Source organism: Bufo gargarizans, chromosome 2 (assembly GCF_014858855.1).
Source record: "Bufo gargarizans isolate SCDJY-AF-19 chromosome 2, ASM1485885v1, whole genome shotgun sequence".
NCBI classification, from domain to species: Eukaryota; Metazoa; Chordata; class Amphibia; order Anura; family Bufonidae; genus Bufo; species Bufo gargarizans.
The window spans coordinates 722,550,410-722,561,445 of NC_058081.1; the positions used below are offsets into that span (position 1 = coordinate 722,550,410).

General features: G+C 42.0%; 1 protein-coding gene across 1 annotated transcript in view; it reads right to left on the minus strand.

The window, feature by feature from the left end:
* The window catches only part of LOC122929143 (sialic acid-binding Ig-like lectin 12), a 151,497-nt gene extending 143,216 nt beyond the window's left edge, over positions 1-8,281 (minus strand). Inside the window, exons 1-2 of the mRNA XM_044282637.1 lie at positions 8,170-8,281; positions 2,788-2,892 (exon numbers count right to left, since the gene is read on the minus strand). Coding sequence (XP_044138572.1) covers positions 2,788-2,863 — 76 coding nt within the window. The 5' untranslated portion in view covers positions 2,864-2,892; positions 8,170-8,281. The remainder of the gene's footprint in view (positions 1-2,787; positions 2,893-8,169) is intronic.
* Between the last annotated feature and the right edge of the window lie 2,755 nt (positions 8,282-11,036).

An 11,036-nucleotide genomic window follows, 5' to 3' on the forward strand; every position in this document is an offset into this window, starting at 1 on the left:
TGCGGGTTGGTTTCTGACCCTATATAATCCCGTTAGCGGACCGGGCTTATATCAAACGAGAAACTGGTGGCAGTTACCCGGGCTGAGTGTGTGCTGTTTTCACTGCGGCAGTGAAAAGGCTCTCTCAGCTTGTTGCCTCTCTGTGCCCTCGTGGACAGGAGGTGTGTGTGTAAACTATACCAGCCTGACCTTACGTGCTCCTCTGGAGGGCGTAACTTCACGTTTTTGGTAAACCCTGTGATCATACCAGGTCTCGTGAGCTCGACGTGGTTGACATCAGCGGGCACGAGGGGTGGTATTCATCACACCCAGCAATTAACAAATGGTGGTCGGACATTTTTCATTTAAGTAACCAAATTTGTCAAGAGTCAGTAAAGATGTCCCCATATGGAGCATTACTGTCCCACTTTACGGAGGCAAACCACTCCCCCTCCAACTACCTCTTTAAACAACTCTTGAGCGCAGCGCGCTTATTAGTCCCTAAACATTGGCTCCAGACCTCATTACCAACCATTGAACAATGGAAGCTCAAGGTTGACCAGCTCTATCGTTTTGAGGAGCTGTCCTCTTGGGAATCTCGTACACACCCTGCTTTCCTGAAGCGCTGGTCACTCTGGTCTAATTTTAGATTTTCCAGCTCTTGACAACTAGGCTAATGCAGTTAGTCACATTACTACTTCAAAGACCTCTAAGACCTCATTGATAGTGGCCGCTCTACTTGTTGTTGCTTCATCCAGGTGGAATAGGCTAAAATCCCCTAGTTATATTCCTGATGCATTATTATCATAGTCCCTATTATTACTCCTGTCTTTCTTTTATGCTCATACATTCTCAAATACCTGTATACGCTCTTGAACCTGGTTGAAAAGCGCTTCCTGCTTACAAGCTTTAACAAGTATAGTCAGCTTTATCTCATGATACATTTAACTCGTAGATATCTGCCAATTATTTGTCTGCCATCCTCTATATATGCAGGATACTTCTACTTTTACAGATATTATGTACCTTACTCCATGTTACATTATACTTTGTAACCTATTGTTACGCTTTATTGACTATGAAAATAAAATAAATAATAAAAAAAACAAAAAACACTGATCTAAATAGTGATCAGGGTCCTAGGGACTAGAGGCCTACTAGGGCCATATTTATATAGGGTACGTTTCCAGATGGGGTTGCTCTTATCAGGGCGGGTGGTCTGTGGTTAGGCTATCAGGGTCAGAATAGCACCCCCCTGTAGGGCAATATCAGGAACAGTTCTTTGCCCACCCTGTCCTTCAATACCACATCATCATCTAGCCCAGAGATAGATGTTTTTTGCTTTCCCTCCGGGATTCATGGATGTGCACTGGATCCCCCCGGATTGTGGTAGGACATATGGTTTCTGATTTGGTGCCGCCGAGCACTTGTTATTGCCGACCACATCAATGCTTTTTGCTTAACTTTAATAATTTAATTTATTTTCATTTTGAGGGATATCTTTCCATTCATACGTCCGCAAAATGGGTCCGCATCTGTTCCACAATTTTACGAAACGGGTATAGATCCATTCATTTTCAATGGGGCTGGAATGTGTTTCCGTTTCCGCAAAAAAATTGCAGACAAGATTAGGCATTTTCTATTATAGTGCCGGCGATGTGCGGTCCGCAAATTGCGGAATGCACATTGCCAGTGTCCGTGTTTTGCGGATCCGCAAAACACTTACGGACATTGAATGGCCCCTCATAGTAACATTATTATAGGTTACGTTTTATCTTTATGTATATTCTAGTGGATTGCCTTCCTTGTACAATGTTATAATATACTTTCTATGTTAGACAGTATATTATGGTGCATTTGTATTGTGCGGCAGTTGTGTGCGGTTCTGCTGCGATACTGCAGCTATATAGAGGGACAAGCGTTATTGGAACAAATAATTTCTACTGGTGTGATATACCAGGCGCCCCCCCCCCGAAAAAACTGATTGAAGCAGGGTGTTATATACCAATATACTTTCTTTATAGTGCATTTGGGTACAGTATAGTGCATTTGCGCATACGCAAAAATTATATTGCCGATATTTTGCATTGAAAAAATAATAATGAATGGAGATTGCAAATCCGAATAATACATCTGGTGTCACTGTCCATGTTGTGGGACTATTTGTGCACTTCTAGTAATTATTTTTTGGCTGCAAATATGAGCTTGTTAGTCCATCACTACTCCCTACTGTTTTTTTCCTGCTGACATATGTACTAAAATGGTGCGTTTGTTCAAAACAAACCTGAAAAAGGTTCGGATTCTTCTGCCGCCCAAAATTTAAAAAAAGTTTGTTACGAACTGTTTCGTCATCTCTACTTTGCACCCAATTAAAAGGAGCACAAAACCACAAGCCAGTTAGAATTAGGTGATGGATTATTATTTACTAACATCCTTCAACCCTTTCAATTTACTGCTGTCACAGGGAATATCTCCGGACCTTTCATACAGCCAGACAGATGGTAGTAGTAGTGCACAGATGGTTGGAGTCAGAATGACTGTGTTCTGTTACAGAGGCATGGAGTCCCAAGAATGGGACACCCCCTATGAGGTCCAGATGCTGTAATAGGGCATGTAGACCTGGGTTGTCTTCAGAGTCAATCCTAGCACTTTTTGCATAAAAAAATGGAGATGTGGGAGAATTTCTCTACATAGAGCATTACCATCTGTCTCACTCCTTTGTCTCTAAGTTACTAATATTTTAATGAGGGAAGTTACATAATAACATACAGAGTAATATACCACATACAGTGACTATAAGATACTTACTGCTCCACAGCTGGGAATCAATCAAAACTAAAGCCAAAACATAATACATGGAAAAGACATGTTTTTTATTCTCCATATTCTTTGTTGCACTGTATTCTCTAGGATCTAAAGGAAAAATATGTCAGAGTAACTACTAAGAATAAAATTAGAGGAAACAGATATACTGTAAACATGATTATATAGGTAAGCAATACATGATACAGTTACACTTGTGAATTAAATACTGTATATACACTACAAGTAAGAGCTCACTGATCTATGCATAAAGACACATGCAAAGACTGGAAACATGAATACATGTAGACTATATTACTGATATATTTACTCTTTGAAAATTTAGAAGCTATTTACACACGTTTGATCGAAATTGTGCTTGGCCCATCTACCAGCGACAAGGTGACTTCTAATAGAGGGAACCTACACTAACAAATATGCCTCTCGTACATTTGAGGGAGTAGCTGTCCCCTTTTGGACTTTGTACTGCCGCCCATTTGCCCGGGTCTATTAATCAGAGGGTGATATAGCTGGATTATACATTGCTGGAAGAGGTCCAATCTGTTGGAAGCCACCTTGTCTTTGGTAGATGGGCTTGGCACAATTCTGACCAAAAATCTGTGCAAGGGGCTTCTAATTTTCATATTGTATAAAGTATAGCAATAAATCAGTTTACATTTATTAATGTTTCCACTGTTTGCATGTGTCTTTGCACATATACAGTAACAGTGTGCTGCTACTTTTTGTTATTACTTTTGCAATGTTTGATTTTTTTTAACAAATCTTTATTTTCATTTCTGGCAAACATACATCAATCAAGAAATGTGACATAAAATTATAGAAGGGTGGCAACATTGCTGAATGGTCATGCAAGTATTACAGACATTTTACATAGTGGTTGTCATATTATAATAGGTGGCAAGAGGTAGAAAACTCAATATTGTAAAGGCCTATCCTGTACATGACCACAAAATAGGTGCAGGAAAAGAGCAAAATGATATATGGGCTAGTGATGGATGCTGATGCGTTACACATTTCTGTGGGTTGAGGTAGTCTTCTTACTCCACTGAATCCATAGACCCCATAATTTGAGAAACTTATTGTGAGAATAGTTTTCCCAACTGGATAATTCTTCAAGCCTACATATTTCATGTACCTTACTGATCCAATCACTAAAAGGGGCTACTTGTTCAGATAACCAATATAAAGGGATAAGTAGTATAGCAGCCGCGAGTAGGTGGGCAGGTCGGGAGAATCTATTAAGAGAACAGTGGTGGTCTGGTAGATTAAGGAGTGCTAATGAGGGTGAAATGGGAACATCTAAGGAGCATATCTGTCTGATGGCGGTTGATGCAATGTTTGCTTTTGAATTGCAATCATGTTAGTATGACCTAAACCCCACAATCACCAAGTCTGAAGCAAGACCAGGTGCAGTAATCACCTGGGGATAAAGGAATCCTCAGAGTGAGAGGGGGTGGAGACTTGGAAGCAGAGGACTGGGGTGGCTCTGTGAGTTTGGTCTCAGCCGGACTAGGCTGAGGGACAACAAGGCTTGGATATAGCCTAGAGTTGGGGGACGAAGTGGCGCCTGGGAGGGTCGCAGAGCCATAGTCAGGCGGACTACTGAGCCTTAATCCCTCACAAGAGAAATTGGACTTGAGACAGTATGTGAACTGTGTTTGTACAGCCAGGAGGCTCATGGACTTGGGGCTGGGAAAGCCGCACCTGAGACAGGGTGTGAACGGTGCTCTGTAGGTGAGTCAGGGAAAATATTATGTATTAGGTAGTGCCTAGACGGGCAGCTGTTTGTTTTGTTTGCTGTGTTTATGCTGGTGTGCCACAATAAAGCACTGTTTGGACACTAAAACCCTTGTCTGAAGAAGAAATCTGTGCTTGAAAACCCTTGTGAGAAAGACGATCACTTACAATATATACAGTACAGACCAAAAGTTTGGACACACCTTCTCATTCAAAGAGTTTTCTTTATTTTCATGACTATTAAAATTGTAGATTCACACTGAAGGTATCAAAACTATGAATTAACACATGTGGAATTATATACATAACAAAAAAGTGTGAAACAACTGAAAATATGTCATATTCTAGGTTCTTCAAAGTAGCCACCTTTTGCTTTGATTACTGCTTTGCACACTCTTGGCATTCTCTTGATGAGCTTCAAGAGGTAGTCACCTGATATGGTCTTCCAACAGTCTTGAAGGAGTTCCCATAGATGCTTAGCACTTGTTGGCCCTTTTGCCTTCACTCTGCGGTCCAGCTCACCCTAAACAATCTCGATTGGGTTCAGGTCCGGTGACTGTGGAGGCCAGGTCATCTGGCGCAGCACCCCATTATTCTCCTTCATGGTCAAATAGCCCTTACACAGCCTGGAGGTTTGGGGTCATTGGTATGGAATAGCATGCCGCTGCAAGAGGCTGTGGTAGCCATGCTGGTTCAGTATGCCTTCAATTTTGAATAAATCCCCAACAGTGTCACCAGCAAAGCACCCCCACACCATCACACCTCCTCCTCCATGCTTCACGGTGGGAACCAGGCATGTAGAGTCCATCCGTTCACCTTTTCTGCGTCGCACAAAGACACGGTGGTTGAAACCAAAGATCTCAAATTTGGACTCATCAGACCAAAGCACAGATTTCCACTGGTCTAATGTCCATTCCTTGTGTTCTTTAGCCCAAACAAGTCTCTTCTGCTTGTTGCCTGTCCTTAACAGTGGTTTCCTAGCAGATATTCTACCATAAAGGCCTGATTCACACAGTCTCCTCCTAACAGTTGTTCTAGAGATGTGTCTGCTGCTAGAACTCTGTGTGGCATTGACCTGGTCTCTAATCTGAGCTGCTGTTAACCTGCGATTTCTGAGGCTGGTGACTCGGATGAACTTATCCTTCGCAGCAGAGGTGACTCTTGGTCTTCCTTTCCTGGGGCGGTCCGCATGTGAGCCAGTTTCTTTGTAGCGCTTGATGGTTTTTGTGACTACACTTGGGGACACTTTCAAAGTTTTCCCAATTTTTCAGACTGACTGACCTTCATTTCTTAAAATAATAATGGCCACTCGTTTTTCTTTACTTAGCTGCTTTTTTCTCGCCATAATACAAATTCGAACAGTCTATTCAGTAGGACTATCAGCTGTGTATCCACCTGACTTCTCCACAACGCAACTGATGGTCCGAACCCCATTTATGAGGCAAGAAATCCCACTTATTAAACCTGACAGGGCACACCTGTGAAGTGAAACCATTTCAGATGACTACCTCTTGAAGCTCATCAAGTGAATGCCAAGAGTGTGCAAAGCAGTAATCAAAGCAAAAGGTGGCTACTTTGAAGAACCTAGAATAAGACATATTTTCAGTTGTTTCACACTTTTTTGTTATGTATATAATTCCACATGTGTTAATTCATAGTTTTGATGCCTTCAGTGTGAATCTACAATTTTCATAGTCATGAAAATAAAGAAAAGGTGAGAGAAGGTGTGTCCAAACGTTTGGTCTGTACTGTATATATATATATATATATATATATATTTATATTAAAATGTATTAGTTGCCGCATTGACGGATCCAGTCTTCCGGTCTGCGCACCTTTGAAAATGTGAAAATAATACATACCGGATCCATTTTTCCGGATGACACCGGAAAGACGGATCCGGTATTTCAATGCATTTGTCAAACGGATCCGGAAACAAATGTTTTACGTTTGCAAATGTTTTTCCGAATCCGGCAGGCAGTTACAGCAACGGAACTGCCTGCCGGATTACTAAACGCAAGTGAGAAAGTACCCTAACTGAGGATCAGTACAGGATAAATAATGTTTTGCAGGCACACAGTGTCTCCTCCAGCAGAATAGTGAGTGCAGCTCTGGAGAATAATACACGATGTAACTCAGGATCAGTAATGCATTGTATGTACTCAGGATCAGTAATGCATTGTATGTACACAGTGACTCTTCCAGCAGAATAGCGAGTGCAGCTCTGGAGTATAATACAGGATGTAACTCAGGATCAGTACAGGATAAGTAATGTATGTACACAGTGACTGCACCAGCAGAATAGTGAGTGCAGCTCTGGAGTATAATACAGGATGTAACTCAGGATCAGTACAGAATAAGTAATGTATGTACACAGTGACTGCACCAGCAGAATAGCGAGTGCAGCTCTGGAGTATAATACAGGATATAACTCGGGATCAATAATGTAATGTATGTACACAGTAATTTTATCAGCAGAATAGTGAGTGCAGCTCTGGAGTATAATGCAGAATATAACTCAGGATCAGTAATGTGTGTACACTGTGACTCCACTGGCAGAATAGCGAGTGCAGCTCTGGAGTATAATACAGGATGTAACTCAGGATCAGTACAGGATAAGTAATGTATGTACACAGTGACAGCACCAGCAGAATAGCGAGTGCAGCTCTGGAGTATAATACAGGATATAACTCGGGATCAGTAATGTAATGTATGTACACAGTGACTGCACCAGCAGAATAGTGAGTGCAGCTCTGGAGTATAATACAGGATGTAACTCAGGATCAGTACAGGATAAGTAATGTATGTACACAGTGACTTCACCAGCAGAATAGCGAGTGCGGCTCTGGAGTATAATACAGGATGTAACTCAGGATCAGTACAGGATAAGTAATGTAATGTATGTACACAGTGACTGCACCAGCAGAATAGTGAGTGCAGCTCTGGAGTATAATACAGGATGTAACTCAGGATCAGTACAGGATAAGTAATGTAATGTATGTACACAGTGACTCCACCAGCAGAATAGTGAGTGCAGCTTTTAAAAGTGGTGAGAGAAGTGAAAACTCACAAACTACTGTGCAATTATAGCATGTGCTACAATTTGCAACTTTTTCATGCCACAATATGGGTGTGAAAAGTTTGATAAATGTCCCTCAGACACTTCACAGCCGAATAGTAAGTGCAGCCATAGTGTCTGGTAATTTATATTCCTTATCTGTGGATCAGTACACGATATGTAAGATGGATATTTGCGAATGAGCGCTGACACAGCTTTTTCTCCAACTCCCATCCACTATAATAAAAAGTGACTCCACGTATGCCAGGAATCAGGGCTGAGGCACAAGTATCCTCAGCATCCGTACTGAACCGAAAGTCAAAACTAGGATTTTCTTCATTAACAGATCCCTTCGCTACTGTCTTCATGTCCTGGCCATGGCAGAGAGGGATGCAGCATTCCCACTGGCACCCAGCACAGGGAGCACATGTACATCTAGTCTCTCATTGCCAATACAATAAGTGTCTATATTGGGAAATCATCTTTAACCCATTCTGTCCTGACCAGTGCAATAAGCAGTGCTATGAACAATGCCTCTATACCCCGTGTCCTCAGGGTCGTTGGTTTCTCACCTCGAATTCTCCTATGTGGTGCCTCCTCTTATAGTCCCCTCTCTTTATTGTCCACCAGCTTCCACGGCTATATACAATATGCTGTTCTCTGACCTCTGCTCTGATCTCTACTAAGTCTATGCAGGAACTGGGGAGTTACCAGTGAACTAAAATGCAGAAGGAAATTGAGAGTCATGTTTATTTTCATCCCATCTTCACAAGATCTATGTTAATGTCACTCTACTAAAGAAAGACAAGAACATAGTAACATAGTAATATAGTACATAAGGCCGAAAAAAGACATTTGTCCATCCAGTTCGGCCTGTTATCCCGCAAGAAGGCAGGGAAAAGAATGCAGTGAGTTATTACATGAGGATTAGTGCAATGAAATGGGATTAGTGAACCAGTTCGTAACAAACCGGGTTCATTGCAAACTTTCCAAATTTTTCTTTAGCACATCCAAACTTGAAGCTTTTCAGGTTTTACGAATCCAGTACAACGGCGTGGAGGTCTATTTTACTGCACATGTCAGTGGGAATAAAGCAGTAGGGAGGCAGAAGAAGGGTACTCACATGACCCTGAGGGGAAGTGTGGGGGAGGGCTTGTCCTGATTGGCTCCCAGGCTGACAGACATCCGGGATGAGCCGATCCATGCTGCAGCCGGCAGGGAGGTGCCCTAGCAGAATGAGCAGAACGCCATTCTGTGCCGGGCTATGAATGAGGGTGAATGGGTCTTACAGTGTCTGCCAGAAAAACCATCTTAGGGAGTCAGGGACATCAGAAATCCATCAAGCTTGTAATCTGCTGACAGAGACAGTGAAGGGAAAGGATAGAATTATAAAGAAGAGGAAGAATTATGGGGGTCATTTACTATGCTGAAATAAGCCTAAATTAGACGTATTTCAGTAGCAGATGGCGGCGCAAAGGTTAGTTGTGGTGCTATCTGCAACTGCGCCCTGCTCACACCAGCTCTAAAATTATGGGCGTGGATGGGGAAGGGGACAGGCCGGCAGGCGCGTCTCATTCACCATTTTCTATGCCATTTTTAGGCGTAGAAAAACTCTAAATCTAAGACAGCTCGGAAACTGTCTTACATTTAGACTGAAGCTGGATGCGCCGAAATTATGGAGATGCCTTTGCCTCTTCAAATATTTGGCGAGCCACTGCCGGCTTAGGGCTTTATTAAGACTGACATCTTAAACGCCGGTCTTAATAAATGTGCCCCAATGTGTGTAGAATAGGGACAGGCAGGGAAAGTTGTAAGCCAGGGAGTGAGAAAAAGGAGCTGAGACTGGCTTTGTCCGAAAAAACGGATCCGTCACCATTGACTTACATTGTGTTTCTTGACGGATCCGTCTTTATCAGTATCCCATGACGCACTCAAAAACGCTGCTTACAGCGGTTTTGTGTGCGTCATGGGAACACAACACAACAGAACAGAATGCATTCTGGTGCACTCCATTCAGTTCAGTTTTGTCCCCACTGACAATGAATGGGGACAAAACTTAATCGTTTTCCTCCGATGTCAATAGCGGAAATGGAAAGCACATTTGTAAAAGTAGACTTATTCAGTGATTGATAATGTAATATTAGGGCTAAATCCATTTTTTTTTTTGAGGACGGTTATTGAATTCAATTAAACCAGCATATAGGTAATGGGTAAACAATAGACAGGGTAGTATACCAAATTATCTGTGAGTAAAAATGTGATATTAAGAGTCAGGTTCGACCCTTAATCACCCATTTCCATTTATTCTATATTGACACACGGTTGTAATTAAAAAAAATTGTGACTTGTTTAATTTAATTAAAGTAGCATATAGCTGATTAGTACACAAATACCCAGGGTAGTGCAACAATTTGCCTCTGAGTGATAATGTGAAATTAAGCGTCAGCCTCAATCATCTGTTTTTGTTTATTGTATCTACACACTGCTGTAATTTTTTTTTTTTTTTTCAATTTAAATAAACCAGCATAAACAAGTATCTCACAAAAGTGATTACACCCCTCACATTTTTGTAAATATTTGATTATATATTTTCAATGAACAACACTGAAGATCTGACACTTTGATACAATGTAAAGTAGTCAGTGTACAACTTGTGTAACAATGTAAATTTGACGTGCTCTCAAAATCACTCAACACACAGCCATTAATGTCTAAACTGCTGGCAACAAAAGTGAGTAGGTGATCACTACATGAAAACACAGGGTGAGTGATAACGTGATATTATGTGTCTGGCCTCAATCATCCATATTGTATCTTCATATGATTGTAATTAAAAAAAATTGCAATTTTTTTGTAATTAAACCAGCATATAGGTGATCAGTACCCCAATACATAGGGTAGTGCACCAAATGTGTACATGTGAGTGATAATGAATTTAGGCCTATGTAACGGATCTCCTAGCACCCCGACCGGGTACCTCCGTCGATAGATGCTCCTAGTGCTTTCCGAGGACTCCAAGCACTCCACTTGACACCGTACGCCCTGCAGACCCCACGAACCGCCGCAGCTTGGTTGGGGTCTCACCGTCCTCAACCCACGCTGGACCTACGACAAGGCTCCAGGCTCCAGTGGGTGAACCTCTCCTACAGCCAGAGAGCAGGAACAGCTCTTACAAGAGCTAGTAGTTATGCCAGGGGAGTATAGCAAATCTTCAGCGTATAGCAATCCCCCAGTTTGATCAGTTATCCAAACACCAGTCTCAGCATGATGAAGGATAAAACAGGAACACTTTATTAAGGGCTACCCGCCCGTATTTATGCAGGTCCCCATCTGGTGGCCACGCCCTTAGGGGACCAGAATGGAGACTGCGACACAGGACAGATATGCAGAAATTCAGGATACACAGACACAACACATCCCCACAATGCATCATGGTTTC